The sequence below is a fragment of the Embiotoca jacksoni genome, unplaced genomic scaffold, assembly GCF_022577435.1.
Source record: "Embiotoca jacksoni isolate LCO1_2020_lvr unplaced genomic scaffold, fEmbJac1.0.p SCAF_51, whole genome shotgun sequence".
Classification (NCBI taxonomy): domain Eukaryota; kingdom Metazoa; phylum Chordata; class Actinopteri; family Embiotocidae; genus Embiotoca; species Embiotoca jacksoni.
The window spans coordinates 361,268-379,389 of NW_027185405.1; the positions used below are offsets into that span (position 1 = coordinate 361,268).

The window sequence follows — 18,122 nt, forward strand, 5'->3', positions numbered from 1 at the left end:
TTGCTCATTTACATATTGGGCGGGGCACATCTACACTGATAATGAACATATGTTCACAGAGAAGTTCTTTTCACGGTGTTTAGAAACATATTTTTGAATGGAAGGAGAACAAACCACGAGGTGAAGCCATGTTTCAACGGATCAAAGAGTCGGCCGTGCTCACCGACACCATCTTGCCCTCGGAGGGCATGAAGGCGGGCCTGTTGCTGAGCCTCAGCTTGGTCTGCAGGGTGTTGAAGTTGATCTCCAGCTGGCACTTCTCCTGCACGCGGGGCGGCTTGTGGATGCGGCGGTAGTCGCGGAAGTCCTCCAGCTTCTGCTGCATGGAGCGCATGGTCTGCTCCGCCACGCGGTTCTCCAGCCAGGGGATGGTGCGGCGGATCCACTCCAGCAGCTGCAGGAGGGGAAGACCAGGGAAGGAAAGCGGAGATGATTATTCAGAAAGTTCGGATTTCTTTCTTTCTTTCGTTTTACAGTTTGTAGAAGTTTAATATCCTGAATATAACTTGTTTTTTTCTTCCACTTTAATGTAACCGTTTCACATTCGGCTGAGATGAGTCCTTCTGTGTGACGTCTTCAGTGAAGAACATCTGCATTTATGTTTATGTTGGTCAATTTGTGTCTCACTAAGTTTTATGATATAAAGGTAGCTGTAGTTGAAATCTCTGCTCTTCTCTACATTAAAGCACTTTTAGAATTACACAAGGTCATTGTTGTTCTTAACATTTTGATCTCAGTTACCTGAGAGTGAATTATACTGATAAATCAAACAGAAATAAAAGAAAAACTTTTATAAATGCAAAGACTTTTGTTTCTACTATTACACCACTATACTGCAGCTGGGAAAACCCGGGATGTATATTTGATGAAAAAAAACATCATCTAAACAACCTGTCAAAAGAATAATGAATTAAAATGAAAAGTTCAACACCTTATTGGCCCCGTGATATTTTCCAGTCAGTATTTCATGATACAGCTCCACAGATAAACTGACGTAACCCTTTCTTTCTTTTTTTTTTACAGTCGTGTCGTGTTGAAGTCAGCAGGAGGACCAGAGAGATAAAAGAAAAGCATCAGCGGGTTGAAGCTGAGAGAAACCACGCTGAGGACGTGCAGCGCAGACCGAGAGTGGTTTCTCACCTCGCTGGCCAGCTTCTCGTACTCCTCCATCAGCTTCTCGTTCTCCTGGTTGACGGCCAGCACCTTGCAGATACGGTTGGCAGCTGTCTCGGCCTGAGAGGGAGAGGAACGACAGTTTAATCTACGGGAGATCAACAGCCCCGATTCACACGTCTGTTCATTAAGGGTGGCCGTCTCGTCACGTTGACTGTGTGTGTGTGTGTGTGTGTGTGTGTGTGTGTGTGTGTGTGTGTGTGTGTGTGTCATCGGATTGAATCAGTCGGAAAAGCCGACACTTTAAATGTTCCCTCTTATACTGTAAACATCTACGAGGATCCTCTAGTGAGATTCGAATATTCTTCTATTATAATAATAGAAATTAAACCGGAGTCTCACCTGCTCAGCACCGGCGAAGGCGTGGTAGAAGCAGGACACGTAGGTCATGATGGCCTTCTCGTCAGGTTTGGGCGTGTTCACAATATCTGAGGGTGTGAAAACAACAAAAAATGAATTAGTGGTGATATTCAAATATTATTACCAGCTTTTGAGAAACCATTCGTGGTCATTATAACAGATTTGTCATTAATTTTAGTGCATATTTAAAATGTTTTAATGCTGTTTGGCTACATTAGATGGATTTAAGTATTAAAATATAAACATTTATAGTACTTCCAACTTTCATCCACTGAAAATGAACTGATTCAATAAAAAATTTGTGATGGTGGCGTAAAGCTAAAAGCATTAGGGGTTTTATTTACGAGTCATTTTAGGACACCGGCCTACAAAACAGTTGTATTTCCGAGGTCAGGACCATCAGTGCTTCAATAGATTAAAGTGATTTAAAACGCGCTGTTTTTTTTAATGCAGACGGTTGAATTCGGAGGGAGAAGGACCTCTCGTCCTTGTCCCATCTGCCGTGCTGTGTTTTGCTGCAGTGGAAGTTCTCAGTGTGTCTCAGCATAAAGAGGTAAAAGAGAAGAAGTTCCCGTCGTCGTTTTGATTGCGGTTTCGCAGCCTCACCTTCAGCATCAAGCATCTTGGGGATGTCCAGGAACTTCTCGGCCACTTCGAAGGCGGTGTTCAGGTTACCGATGGGGTCGTCCTAAAGGCAGACACAAGCCAGCTCGTGAGTGCGCGCCGAGGACGACACGGGGTCCGTCAAGAAGCCGCAAATGAACCTATGACGCCCAACTTGATGAGAATTACGATGACAGTGTTATGATCCAGAGTGAGAGGAAGGAAACACGAGTGAAGATTTGCAAAGAGTAGTGAAATCCAGATGAGCCTCGTAAAAGCTGCGGTTCAACGTCACAACGTTTTTTCAGGATTTGGCGAACAACTAAAAAGTGTGCAGATCAGATTTCTGTTTCCTTCCCACATCACATTCAATCTGGATAAAACACAACATTTTCCTTGTAATAGTTTTGTCAAGTAAAAATTTTAAATTAAAAATTCCAGAAAGTCGCAGCTGTAATCCAAATAGTATCAATACCCTATTTTAAAAAACAATATCGGGCCAACAAAACACTGGTATATTCTGTATAATTACTCCAAATATATGCTGTAAAAGGCCATGGATTTGGGCAGGCAAGTTATTTTAGTACTCTGTATCGTATTTTTTAATTATCTTGGCTTACTATAAGTACTGAAAAATATTAAATTGTGAAATGGAAATGAAATAACTTCAATTTAAAAGGTGGAGACATGCAGTAATGAAGTAAAAGATAAAAGAGACATAAAGAGGTGCAAGAAGACTACTAATCATGATTCAGTATAACGTTTGAAAAAGGAAGGAAGGCAGGAAGGAAGGAAGGAAGGACAGGCCACCTTTCTCAGTTTGGAGTAGTCAATGAGGTCAGGTCTGTGTCTGTGGATGAGGGCACACAGGGCCAGGCCATCCTTCCAACTGAGACACAGGAGAGCACATGAGGAGAAAACGGGCAGGAAAAACAGAGAGGACAGTTTGAAAAGGAACAAAGAAAAGCAAAAACAGAAAAGCGTCAAGAGAGACACATGAGGACACTAAAACATGAAAGAAAAGTAGAAATAAACATGAAACAGAGCTGGAATAGAAGCTGAAAGACTGCAGTTCCTGGTCGATGCCACAGTTCGGCGTTGCAGACCCACCTGATGTGGAAGTTCTGCACATTGACGTTCCTGTAGGGGGCAGTCTTCCTCTGGCACCACAGCAGCAGACCCTCCTTAGCAGAGGTCTCTGGGAAAGTGGAAGGAGGGAGAGAGTGAACATTGTAGACAGACATTTTATTCAAACAGTATTGTGAAATAAGCAATAGGTGCAGAGACTCTGACCGCCGCTGAGGACAAGGAGATTATGAGAGGGAGCAGCGGGGATAATTTCCTGCACTAGTGGAGGGGAGAGGTCAGAGCGAGGTCGGCGGCGGAGGAAGCAAAATATTGAATTGCGGGAGCAATAAAAGGAGAGTTAAAGAAGGTAAGAGGGTCAGAGGCGTGTGGAAGGACACGGCGAACAAGGTCTCTGTCTTTTTAAACAACAATTTATCGCGAGTAGACCTGCTGACAGCATGAAGGTTGAACGAAATGACGAGGTGCAAATAAAATAAATAAAAAGAAGTTGAGGAAGGTTTGTTGGATTTGAAGCAGCAGACCAAAAAAATTTTTTTTTAAATGCAATAAATCAGACGGTGCATTAAATATTCTGCAGTAAACTGTGAGAAGATGCAGCGTTTGTTTCTCCTCGCACGTGTGACTGAGATATGGAGCTCTGGATGTTTGCATCAGAGTGAAGCTGAGTGTTTTCCATGGTGATTGACTAAACAGATTCCAAGCCGGGTCGGTATGTTGAGCTCACATGACCGACATGGTGATAACACTCAGTCTGCTTCAACAGTGTTTGTCAAAAAAAATAAACAATAAATAAATAACGCCTCACGTCATAGTTAAAAGTGTTAAAATTGCTCATCAAGACTAATTTTCATATTTAAGATTCAAGATTCAATGATGTGAAATTTTGGAAGACGTACAGATTCACGATTGTACAAAATTCAAATTTTATGAGACGTTATGAGTTGGACTATTCCTTTAATAAAAAACAAAACAAAGAACATGTTCATTTAAATTGTTTTAAATATTAAATATAGTTGTTATAGTGTTTATGTAAAAACACACACACACACACACACACACACCTTCCACAGAGATGTCCTGGATGGCGAAGCGCAGGATGATGGTCCAGATCATACCAAGGGTCATCTTCACGTTACCGTCAACAATTTCTGCAAAAACACACACACACACACACATTAATAATCAATGAAGCAAACATAAAGACTCCCAACAAGCTTGAGTCGTTTGAAGCTTTTGCTTTTGACACAAATTGAATTTCACGCGGCCTGAAGGCAGTTCAAGTGAAGAAAATCCCAGAAATCCACTAACTGCTTTTGAAGTGAACGACTGCGTTTCTCAGCGCGGTTTCACAGCTGTTTTAACTGAAGACTTTTCAGCGGGCAGCTCGAGTCAGAGGCCGACAGGAAAAATGTGTCTGTCAAAGTACGTTTAAAAATAATTTTCACACCAGTTTCTTTTTGTGGTTTCTTTTACGAGAACTTTTCAACAGTGTGAACTGCTGCATCTCTCTTCTAACTGTGGTGTGCAGCTACTACTTGATACTATACTGCTTTAATAAATGTTTGGCAATATACTATAAATGCCACCTCAGTTTTTTCATGTCACCTTAAAAGCCACGGGATATATTCAGAGATATTCAAACTGTCAAGTCCAAGACGACGACAGACAAAGTACTTTATGATACTTCATCAATCGAGAGAAGCTTAAACCAACTACGTGTAAATAGAAACTGCGTGCGCGTTGCAGCTTCTTCATTGTGTCCGTTTCCAGCTGACTGTTGTGTACTTTATTTTCCTGTCGCGGCCGACTCCTCCGAATTCTCCTGATGCTGAATTTCAGCCATCTGGTGCTTTAAAATTGGGCCACAGAGATGCGACGACTAGAGTATGTGACCTTGGCATATTAATGAAAAGGGGAACGACAGGTAGCAGAAGGAGGCAGATCACGTGAGCTGCTGGCGGAGGCGGGACTCTCACCCTCTGCACCAATAGACACCAGCTTGACGCCCTTGCTGCAGATGAAGTCCAGAGCTTTGTTCACGTTGGCGATCTTGTGGAAACGCATCTTGCCTTTGTCGGGTTTGGGCAGCCTCTCGCCTGAAAGACGAGGAACAGACTCACCGCGTTATTCATCTAGTCAGTTTAAAACTACTGTTTCAGTCAGTCGCAGAGAAAAAATGTCAAACATTCTCTCTCAAGCGGCATAAATATGAGGATCTGCAGATTTTTTTTTTTTTTTAAGGTTTGAAATGATCAATAAATCATAAAAAAAACCAATCATCAGATTAATTAACAAGGAAAATAATCTTTGGTTACGTTTCGATTTTCATCGGGGTTTGCCCTTCAGTAGATCCACAGTTTAACAGATTTTATATACAATAACTTGAGTCATGTTAACGTTGCAGTTCGTATCTGGAAATATATAATCTGTGTAGTCATTTTTATTCGCATTTTTACATCCAAAAAGTTTTGTTTTTTCCAGATCACTGGATTAAAATGGACCTTTTAATCACCTGTGTGATCACTGCTGTTGGTTACCATGATCACCTCGTGTCTTCTGAAATTATGCAACTGATTAAAACATTATAACTCAGAGGAATTGTGGTTAAACTAACAAATACGGATTTAAAAGCTGAACTGAACTCTGGAAAAAAAAAAAAAAAGGCATTAGACTAAATGAAGACATCGTGATACATATCAGACAACAAATTAAATCCATGAGGATTGTTTAGGACTATGAAATGATGAGCATTTATCACTTCTATAAAAAAAAATATCAAAAAACTGTTTTTTTCCCCCCCCCCCGTCTTCAAGACCCGTACATCCTTATATCATCCGTCATGACTCAGTTTGCCAACAGTAAATGTGTGCGTGTGCTCGTGTGTAATGAGATCCACCTGATATGACCTCCAGCAGCAGCATGAGTTTGAGGCCATTTCTGAAATCCTCTTCAATGTTCTCGATCTGTGTCCCCGCCTTCCTCAAGTGGGAGTTACACCAAGCTGTGAAGGTCTGAGAGACAAACACAGAGAAAAAGAGAGGGGGGGGGGTTACATCTTAACCTGTCCACACACACACACACACACACACACACAGGGTCAGAAGGGCTTAGCGAGGCCTGAACTGTCCTCTGCGATCTGTGACCTCGCTGTGACCTCGCAGTGACCTCGCTGTGACCTCGCAGTCACTGGTATTACTGTTAACAGATATTTCTCAAGCAGCTGGACGTTGGAGATCGAGTCCGAGCTTGAAGGCAGCGGCCATGAATTCCCATTCTTTGGTCTTAGTTCAGCGTCGTGTCGAGTCGGCGCTACGTCTTTCAAAAGCCTCATTTTGGAAGCCAAACAGTTCATTAGGCAGCGGCGCTGTGCGTAATGGGCAGAAAGAAGGCAGACGGTGATTTAAATGGCTCTCAGCCGCTGAGTGCTTCCTTTTGGTCTGTCTGGAAAACTGCTTAATGGCCTCGGTGGTGCGCGGAGGGGACAATTCAATTGGTTCCATCAGACCGTTCAATCAATCACCAAATGGCATTTTGAGAGGCTTTCATGGTGTTTGGCTTCAAATGTGGAACTAGGATGTGCATGTTTCTGGGGCGGCCTCCTGAAAGTCGATGAGTCAAATCATCAGTCGGATCACAGTTCAGTCGACAGTCAGGTCAAGCAGATGTTGTTGTTTTTTTGTTTTTTTTTATAAAGGTTAAGGGGTTATTTTACACAGACTTTAAACCATAGACTACATAAAAGTGTTTGTAGCTTCCAGGTCTGAAAATGAGGCCGATGCAGAAGTGCCTCAAGCTGCAATACCACCGAGGGACACCAGAGGCTGGCTTCAAAAAGCCTCGGGCTCCGGAGACTATACATTTCTCCCACAAGTTATTTTGGTGTTGTTATCTGTAGTCACTCCTTCTTGTTAGTTTTCGGGCGGTTCATCTGAAAATAATCCCGTCACTATTTAGAAATTCGACAGGGTCGACGGGCCGAGAACGAGGGCCGGACTAGGGGGTGTTTTTGACCGCAAAGTGGGGAGGCAGACCGAGGCGACACTTCATCACGAGACGAGACACCCTCGGCAATCAGGAGACAAAAGAGCAGATAGTCTGCGTATAAAAAAAACAACCACATAGTTTAAATATCCATCCTTTTTGACTGACAAAATCCTGCGTGTCCAAACTGTGTGTGTGTGTGTGTGTGTGTGTGTGTGTGTGTGTGTGTGTGTGTGTGTGTGTGTGTGTGTGTGTGTCAGGGCTTCTACTGTAGAGTCATAGCTTTGCCAGGGTTTGGAGGATGTGTGGGTGTTGAAGCAGAATAAGTACATGAGCTGAATAACTAACTACAGATGACAGTGTGGGTGGAGAGAGAGAGAGAGAGAGAGAGAGAGAGAGAAAGAGAGAGAGTGAGATGTATAAATTAGCAATGAAACAGGTTTTTGTGCTCACTAGGTGAGAGCATAAATTTTCCATTACGGCAGAGTGCATTAAATACTCCAGAAATCAAAATGTACATGTCCGTAAGTGTGTGTGTGTTTAAACATCTGCATCTACAGAGGTGGACGCAGAAGAGAGAGAGAGAGAGAGAGAGAGAGAGAGAGAGAGAGAGAGAGAGAGAGAGAGAGACGGAGAAGGAAAAGAAACTGGTGACAGAGAGGAAGAAGAGAAACGACACCAGAGACCGAGTGAAAGAAGAAAATAAAAGATTGAGTGAAGGAGGAGACCCGGCGCTCATCTCTGTCTGCACCCTGGAGCTGAAATGATTGATTACACAGCTGATTGAGACCAAATATATTCAGGTGATTACAGATTGAAGTGAAATTGTTGCACATTTTCGCCGTTGCCGTTTTCCCAGTCCTGCCGATTTTCTGCTTTCTCCGTCTTCTGTGATTGCGCCACTGAAAATATTCATCACCTTCTCATGTTGTATACATTAAAATAATCAACAGGCTAAACAAGAATCGGAGACAGATTTTTCCCTCATTTGCCGGAGGAGGACGTGTCGTTGGTTAAAACGTAACTGGCATAGATCATTATTTTTTTTCTAATGTTTAGCTGAGAGGAAATTTGTTAGAAAGTTATGAAATAAAAGAAAATTTGGAATATAACAATTAGGTAGGAATCCACAAAGAAAGATAGAGCACACTGTGTTGAGCTCCTTTGATGATGTAATCCTGTCTCCTCCTCTTCATCACAACATTCAAAGAGCAGAGGAAGCACTACAAGTAAGGCCAATTTATGTGTATATGTATTTTGCGTAGGCATTTCCATTTTATGCTATTTTATACTTCATCTCTCCTTCAACATTTTAGACATTTGACAGCTGTAGTTATTTTGCAGATGAAGATTTATAAAGACATGAATATATGATTTTGTGTCTATAAAATACGTCTTTAATATATATAAACTAGTAACTTAACCACGCTTCAACCAGCTATAGCATTTGAACAGTTCTTTTGTTACATATTACTGTAACAGGAACACCATGCATCGTATTCTTTGGACTTCTGGACGTATTAGCACTTTGACTTTAGTGGAATCTAAAAACTGCTAACTTGCATTTTCTTTGTAAAAAGTTTGCTCAACTTTCCACGACATTTGGACACATCGTCCCGTCCTCTCAAACATTATCGGACACTTCAAATTTCCTATTCTGAAAGTCAAAGAGAGAAAAACACTGGTAGACAAAGAAGCAGCCCGGCGGAGGAGTGAGAGGAGTGAGAGGAATGCCCCGGCCCCGGTGTAATTCGATGTAAGGCCCTGGAGGGGCGAAGAGGCCGCCTGTCCGACCGGCCAGGGTCCCAGCAGGTGCTCCTCTCGTTTGCCACGCATGACCAAATTTAGACAGACTCCTAATCCAGCACACGCGGGCCACCAGGCCAAACCGGAGAGGGGATGCACGAAGGAGGAAGGAGGAGGCCGAGAGCAGGAGGGGGAGGTGGGGGGAAAGTGTGTGTGTGTGTGTGTGTGTGTGTGTGGGGGGGGGGGGGGGGGGGGGGGGGGGCCTAAATAAGGTAGAAGAGGAGGAGAAAAGGCTGAAAAGTGGAGGGAGGGTGGAGGAGGAGGCTAAATCGGGTTGCCATGGGACACCACTGGACAGCTGAGAAGGCAGGATTCCTGAGGCGAACTGTAAGAGTCCAAGACTGAGAGAGGAGGAGGAGGAGGAAGAGGAAGAGAGGATGATGGGGAGGAAGGAACGGATTTAAGAACATGACGAGATGTAAAATAATAACTTGACAAATAGCGGGAAAGATGAGAAGGGGTGACACCTCGCCTACATCAAAGCGAGCTGTGAGGAACTAAAGGGGCTGTAATTAAAATCACGGATTTGCTTCGTCGATCAAAGCTGGAGATGCAAACATAATCCAACATTCATTAAATCCAAAACGCTCATCAGAGCAGCCCGGGATCATAAAAAAATAAAACGATTAAGTGCCATACCTGAGACACTGACGCTATTAATTCTGCTCCTCTGCATCTGCAATGCTTTATTATCTCATCCTCTCGGTTTACTGTAATGCCTGAGGTGGTCTACAGGGTCCGCCGTCGTGAAGTCTCCCCCCCCCCCCCACCGGTCCTTCTTGTAAAATGAGGTCACGGTAGCCCAGCTGAATGCCTGTCATAACTAGCCCCCCTCCTGCCCCCCCACAAGGGGAATCATGGCTGCTGACCCTCAATACAGCTGACACGCACATACACATGTTCCCACACACACACACACACACACACACACACACACACACACACACACACACACACACACACACACACACACACACACACACACAGTTCTCCCATCTGAACCGGCTCGGAGCTCTTAATAATGTCCGCTAGCTCGGCTGTCCATCAAACAGCTGACGCAACCGCAGCGCCGCCTGGAGTTGCCGCCGACGGCCTCAGAGGGGAAGCCGAGAGCAGACTACATTTTCTGAACTGTGTTTCACATTTTCCTCCTGATGTGATCGCCAACACAAAGTCTGTGTAAAAACAAGAGGAAGACAATTTTAAAATGTCCTATTCTGACCAAATAATGTGAAATAATGCTTCTTTTTTTTTTTGAGAATATCATATGTGTTTCCACGAAACTGATGATTGTGTCTATGAATTCATCAATGAAATGGATTTTGATAATTCTAGGAACAATATGGCATGTCTAAAATATACAGGACTTATTGGTCCTTTTATAAAAAAAAAAAAATAATAATAATAATAATTCAGTTTTTTTGTTAAAATCTTATTTTTTCTAGGTGCAGAAATTCTTCCTGAACCGAAACACAACATAAAAAGTTTGAGAATGATCAATAACATAAAAATACTTGAAACAAAAGATGATTTGGACCAGAAAAATAAACATTACCAGAGGATTTTTCTATTACATTTCTGAATAAGATCTTTTTATGAGCTGTGTTGAGGTTAAAGTTTAAATAAATCTTTCATTAAAAAGGCAACGGAACCAAACATGGAAGCTATGAACTGGGAGTATATTTGTGTTTACCTCTGACATACAACACGCTTGGTGAGCACAAAATGGATTTTCACAGCTGACCATCTTCATCACACACACACACACACACACACACACACACACACACACACACTGTTGTTCACTGTCAGCTGTGTCTGACTTGATGATGACCCCAGTGGCTGTTACTCCAGATATGTCAAGGTGCTCTTCACACTTCCAGAGCTCCATTTCTTAGCCTCAGACTGTCCTCTGACAAAGAAATAAAACAGCAGAATTTACACTTCTGTTCATAATCATAATAATAATAATAATAATAATAATAATAATCACATAAACCTGCAGAACAGTTTTAATTCACAGCGAACTTCTACGCAATGCTGCCTCACTGTCTCCATCCGGTCTCTAGCGTGGATTTAATCACTGGAGTCTTCAATGGCGGATTTCACTAATTAGCACTTTCAATCAGACGCTGTTGATCTAATTAGGAAAATATGTTTGTGAAGTGTTCCACTGGAATGAAAATGTGACTGCTGATGTGTCTTACAGGGAACACAACTATCATTAATCTCTGTGTACTTTTATGACCAAATGCTTCAAGATTTGGTTGCATTTTTTTTTTTTTTTATCTGCTGACAAAAAGCTACTGAATAGTGTAAATATATGAGGCTTGTAATGCAGGAAACGGTTATTAAAAACAATAATCAGAGCTTTAATAAAAGGAGGTGGAGGTAATTGGATGCAGATGGGGTAGAAAAGTAAAGAAATCTATTGTAATCTATTTTATGAAGTCTTGTCCATACGTATCATTTGGTGTGGCTATAATTGATTAAGACAGGACACTTTTATTGTCCCTTTTTGTCAATTAAGTCCATTTGCCACAACAAACTTAACGCGTGTTATTTTAATATAGATAACATGATTTATATCTATCTGCAGTGTTTGAGAAAGGAGGAGAAAAATGCAATTTACAGAGCTAGAGCAGCATAACATTAATCACTTCACGCATAAATAAAGATCTAAGTGAATATCTAAAAGAATTTAGGTCAACATCCACGTTATAAACTACATGTGCCATAACAGAAGTATTTAAGTTCCACTGCCTGTGTAAAAATAGTCCGCCTGCAAGGTTGACATTGTGGACTCCATTCACAGGAGTCCACTACAGCTACACACACCTGTTCAGCAGCCTTTCACACACACACACACACGCACACGCACACACGCACACACACACACACACACACGCACACGCACGTGTCCAGGAATGCTACATAACCCGATCACAGCCCACTCACATGATCTCACAGAGAACACAATAATAGCCGCACATAAAAACACTGTTCTTATGTTTTAAAAGGTTGTTACGACGCACAAGGACACACACGAACACACACACGAACACACACACACACACACACACACACACACACACACACACACACACATTCAAACCTGGACAGAGTACAAATTCACACAAAGATGTGCACCCAACTGCAGACAAGTAACCTCTAAAAATGATAATGACGTGAAAAGAAACCCTGCAGTGAGCATAATGAATGTTTACGACGCTGTAAACATACTTCAACACACACAAACCTCACAAACCTACAGACGCACACGTAATTACAGTCCCATTGGTTTTGGACCACCAGCAGTTCAGTCCACCTGTCTGATAGTAATAAGTGTTTACAGAGAGATGAGAAGATGCCCCCCCCCCTCCCTTTCCTTCTCCTCCACACCACGCACACGCAATAAAAAACCAGCGACTCCCATGACAACACACCACAGGGTCAGTGGTTATTAAAAACACACACTCCACTGCTCATCTCAGTTACTGGATTTATTTCAGTCCAAAATGAGACATTTTCCTCCTAAATTAAACTATTTGAACCAGAGCATTTGCACCGTTATACGTATATATGTTTATATATATTTACTATTTTTCTCCTTTAGTCTTATTTAGCACTTAGTGACACTCAAAGCAATAACTGAACGACAAAAACATAACTCTGACTATCTCCGATATCAAGCAGCAACCAGCAGCGATGTCATCAACTGGTTTGCGTACTGCCGTTATGAAGCCTCGAGCTGGGGAGGAGGATCTAACTCCATCTGACTGGAAACCCGATGACATTACAACCCCACCCGCCGACAGCAGAAACCTGATTGTACTACAGACCTGTCAATCAAAAAGACACACCCCTAAAAACACTGCTTTCTGAGGCCTAATATCTAATCAATGATGGACCGCTATAAAACAACATAACAACTTGTGGAAAAAATATATTTACTTTATATTTCATGAGAGGAGTTGAATTGGAGTCTATGGAGGCTTTTTGGAGCCAACCCCTAGTGGCCTTCGGTGGTATTGCACTTTGTGGCACTCACTCTTCAGACCCAGAAGCTACGTCCACTTCTACATGCAGTCAGCACGCAGTAAAACCCAAGTGGAGGAAAAGAGCATAATTTTCTCCTGCCAGAGCTGATGGAGGGAAACTGCTTCACCGCTGAGCTCTACTCTTAAACTGCACTCCTCACATCAGTGAAAACTCAAACATATCAAACACATTAACCAAAAAAACCAAAACATCAATCCATCTGAGGCTTCTACAAAAAGGGGAAGTCGACAATATTCAAACATACAGCTAATGCTGATAACTGCGTTATATTAACGGTAAAAGACTTTGAAGAACTGCTGATGTGATGAAGGTTTTTCTGGATTTGTGCACAGGAAGCTGCGCGGTGAACACTGTGACAGCACTTATGTAAGTCCTCCACCACAACACTTGTGACAGACTCCAACTGCCATCCTTGAGCCATATCAGCTCTGAGTGGACAAACAACACTCCCATCGATGCTGTCATCTCGGCGCAAGTGTCAATAAAAGAAAAAACACACAGCACTTCTAAAAAGTAAAAACAGGAATGTTTGCTGTGTTTTAAGAGGATTACAGCCTCTGCTTGTCACGAAGGCGGATGTTTGTCAAAGTCAAATCCTCCCTGGAGTAGGTGTTAACATTTGAAAACAGTGTGATGCTGAATTTGATGCTAATGCGCACAAACTGGTCTGTTTTCTATGAAGTGAGTTATGAGGCCTCGAGTTCGGATTTGGGCTACTGCCATCTTGCCGGTTCGGAGCGGTTTCTCAATCGATCTGATTGGGAACCAGGGGGAAACCTATGCCCCGCCCACCAACAGCACCACAGACCTGTCAATCAAACAGACACCGTCCCAAAAATGCCGATTTTTGAGGCCTAATATCTAATTAATGATGAGATTTCGCCAGAAAACTAAAAAGGAGTGAATTTTGTCAACGACACCAATATGACGAGTAGAAAAAATTTATTGACTTTGTATTTTATTAGCAATGTTCAATGGGAGTCTATGGAGCCAGAGTTGTTTTTGTTTTTTTTAACCAACCCCTAGTGGCCCTTGGTGGTATTGCAGATAAAGGCACTTCTGCATCTGCCTCATTTTTCAGACCTGGAAGCTACGTCCACTTTAATATTTAGTCTATGGGTATAACACGTTGATATATAATTCAGAGACTGAGACAGAAAGAGATCAAAAAAATATGAGTTCGGTTGTACTATCTATGAAAATCTTTTAAAATCACTTTCAGTGCCACTACCTACAGCATGTTTTCTACACGGTATTTCAGGAATTACAAAGATATTTCTGTAAAATGCTTTTCTCATTTATATATATTAAAAAAAAAAATTATATGTTGATATTGACCTAAACCAGAAACAGTTGTGAATGCCATTTTATAAATATACATCAGAAACTATTGGCTCAATAAATAACTTTAGATATTGGCACATTTTGAGTGACACTAAAAAAAAAAAAGTGTTGATGTTTAACATCCAGAACTCAAAACGACAAAACTTGCTGATTTCTTTGGGAAAACCGACTATGATGTGGCAACGACATATTTCTCTTGTCCGCCCGACTTGTCGTATGACATCACCCTCCTGCGTCGGGTCTCCTGTAAACAACAATTTCCCCAAAAGTCCTCCACCGACTTTTAACAGATGATAAAGTGACACGGCCATCGTGGAGGGAGAGAAGTTACAACACACAACAGGTGTTGCTGATATTTAGGAAACCCCCCCCCCCCCTTCTCTCTCTCTCTTCTTGTGGGCTTTAAATACCCCCCGTTCTCCCCCCCTGAAACCTGGAGCCCTGAACTTGGGTGCCACAGGGACGATTTGGGATGGTGACGTAAGAGCCGGGAGTTTAACCCCTCCACCCCAAATACTGATAGGCCAACTGGAATCCCTTCTAATCCCCCCATAACCTCTAAACAAGAACTCATACGGCGTCTGACCAACTTCCTCACACTAGAAATACTTTGTTTGTTTCTTTAAGTGTAACTAGTCGATAGCTTTACGTCTTTGGGCCCAAAGAAACTTCCTCAGGAAGTTGAGGCCACAAGTTGATTTGATTTAAAGCGTCCGAAGATAATTTGCTTGAAATCATTTGTATTTCTGAAAAACTGACTTCTCATCTTTACGAAGATGGTTTATAGCTTTTTAGAGTGAAATCTACTAACGTAATTAATATTTGTCTGTAAATGGAAAAAGGGAATGGAAAGAAACTGGAAACTGAAAAAATGAAGACAAACCTAGACGAATATACAAAGGAAAGAAACTATTCTGAAAAGTCACGACACTAAAAAGAGAAACTGGAAGCTCTTAACAGTGGAGGTCATCAAAAAATAAAATATATATATATATATATATATATATATATATATATATATATATATATGTAGCTCCCGCTGCATAAAACAAATAAAACCGTTTTTATTTGGGTCAGTTGGGTCAGGCAGGATAAGAGGGAACAAATCATTTCTCCTCACTGAATATCCACCAGTCCGGTCTGTCTACTGAATAAATATAGAAACTGGTATCCAAAACATCCAAGAAATCCTTATGAATAATATGTAAACAGCAGATTCAAGTTACACCTCCAGCGGGTTGAACTGTAAGTAAATCAATCCCCGATATAAATTTGTCAGCCGTCCTTTCCACCTCTTCTCCATGAAGATTAACGGGCTAATACCCAGAGACCCTGCTGACAACAAGGCCACAGCCGGGGCCCGGGTCCAAACCCACGGATTTATGTCTGTGTTTAGAGGATGAAAGGCCTAGGACACCTCTTCCAGTCAAAGCGTGCATGTGTGCGTGCCGGATGCCGGAGAGTATTACTGTAGACACAGGGGGGGGGATTGGGAGGGAGTGGGAGGGTGGGGGGGTGATGAAAGACAACAGGCCTCCACCCGCAGACTATTTTAAAGATTTAAGGACGAACGCGACGTAACGTTTGGTTTCCTCGCCGAATATCGTACCCACGACGCAAAGCGGCGTTTCCACATCAGACATCATCCCGGGTGTGAAGCGGCGTCGCCCGCAGCGCTGCAACACGACGACGCAGAACACGACGCAGAACACGACGCAGAACACACGAGAGGAAGCGACACAGCGCTCGAACAGAACGAGGCCTTCGCGTTGACGTCTGCTTCGTCATATTAATTGTCGTGAGAGGGGAAACACGGCGTCCTGGTCCGCTCCATCACATCGCTGCACCGCCGCGGTGACGATCCCGACCACTAATGTCAGACAAAACGTAACACCGAGCCCCTCGTGTGTGTGTGTGTGTGTGTGTGTGTGTGTGTGTGTGTGTGTGTGTGTGTGTGTGTGTGTGTATGTGTGTGTGTGTGTGTGTGTGTGTGTTCACTTTTCAGAAGCACAAATCTTTTTGGATGAATTAATGTATGAAGACAAATAAAAGTACCAATTTGTGGCGTTTAGTTTCCCGTGTCTGACAGCGTGATGAAGCCTGAGGTGCTGACAGATGATTTAAATTTGATCCGGTGCTGTTGATGGATTACAGAGACACAAGGTGGGAGGGATAATCAAATATTTTAGGGTTCATATTTCTACGCAAGCTTCCCTGCCAGCTTTGAGGGAAAGAAATGCCGCTGACATGTTTAGCAGGAATAATATTCAACATCTTGTGTTCGCGTGCAAACATTTGCTTGTTAATGCAGAAAGGACGAGCTACGACTCGGACTCGTGGTAATGCGGTTGGCTTTTGCAGGCATCTCGTCATAAATGGGTCGTAGAGCTATAAAAAGTTATTTAGAAAAGTCATTAAAATGCATTCTTAGTGCAGTTGTCTTTACTTCATTTCACAGCAGTCCATCCAGACATTTCACCCAAAACTATGAAAGTAAAAGTCCGAGCCAGTCGGATTAATCCTGTGGGGAACATGAATTTCTGTACAATATTTTGTGTATGTCCCACTAAAAATGATGCATTTTCACATCATTTTGCACTATTATCATTACAATATTGATTTAAACATGTACTGTCTGCCATAATATAAATAATAATCACCACGAATGGTGAAACCAGAGCTGACAGTGGAGCTGTAGCGGGTTCGCTGCTGTCCAAAGTGTTATCATTTAGGGAAAACTCTGTGGAAGCTGGTGATATTTCTGTCATTTTGTTTTTGGTCGACTGCTACGTTTAATGACTTGGAAACAAGGACAAAAGTTATCTTTCATGGCACTGTGACTTTCAATTGTCCGCCGGGGTGTATGTAGCAACCCTTATTTTCTGCTCGCGCTGCGCACACACACGCACGATCACTCATCGCAGCATCCTTATCCTCCATTGTTGGCTCTAATTCTGCGTTCGCCCTCTTTTCTTGCTGCGCGTGTCACCAGACGAATTGACTGAGCGTGAGATTGATGGCGGAGGATGAAGGCGAGCGTGCGGGTTCACGGTTGGCAGCGGCAGCATGACGCACCTTTTGTCGTTTAATGAGCACCGGACTCGAAGACGGGCGACGGGGAAGATTAATTGGTGCAAGTAGTCGTGGGGGATTTATGACAGCGAGGCTGTCCTGGGTCGGGGGAGGAGGGGTGGCTGTGTCTAATTTCAGTGGGCAAGTTCTTTCTCTGAAATAAGAGGCAAAAGTGATGCAGATCTGAGGTCAGCTAATTCCATCTGAACAGAAACCTCGACCACGCTGACCTCTGGGTGACGCTGATCTACGGCGTGTCGCGCAGCACTCATTGAGCCAGAAGTCACGGACGACCTTGCGCTTCCCCTTCGACCTCCGTCCGAGAACCGCAAAAAAGGGCTATTTAAACGTTCAGGTCAGATGATCTGACACCTCCAGTTTGAGCTTTTGTTATTTGTAGGTGGTGAGTCTGAAGTGGCTCCAGGACGAGCTTCCTCGGGTTTGCATCCACGGAGCACGAAGCTGTTTAACAGACGACTTTTTATACTCTGCAGGAAAAAAAAAAACTCAGAATTATTTGTGTTGTTCAATGACAGCACAAAATCCCAATAAGTGAGATGAATATTAGATCAAATAATCACTGTTGTAACTGGAGCTGGACGACACCTGGCCGATCCGTATGCTCCTGCAGC

General features: G+C 42.7%; 1 protein-coding gene across 1 annotated transcript in view; it reads right to left on the bottom strand.

Moving 5' to 3' along the window:
- The window catches only part of actn3b (actinin alpha 3b), a 32,109-nt gene that overhangs the window by 7,932 nt on the left and 6,055 nt on the right, over positions 1-18,122 (bottom strand). Inside the window, exons 2-10 of the mRNA XM_069172258.1 lie at positions 6,122-6,236; positions 5,202-5,321; positions 4,287-4,373; positions 3,247-3,334; positions 2,947-3,025; positions 2,140-2,221; positions 1,516-1,601; positions 1,141-1,233; positions 164-394 (exon numbers count right to left, since the gene is read on the bottom strand). Of these exons, the coding sequence (XP_069028359.1) occupies positions 164-394; positions 1,141-1,233; positions 1,516-1,601; positions 2,140-2,221; positions 2,947-3,025; positions 3,247-3,334; positions 4,287-4,373; positions 5,202-5,321; positions 6,122-6,236 (981 nt within the window). The remainder of the gene's footprint in view (positions 1-163; positions 395-1,140; positions 1,234-1,515; positions 1,602-2,139; positions 2,222-2,946; positions 3,026-3,246; positions 3,335-4,286; positions 4,374-5,201; positions 5,322-6,121; positions 6,237-18,122) is intronic.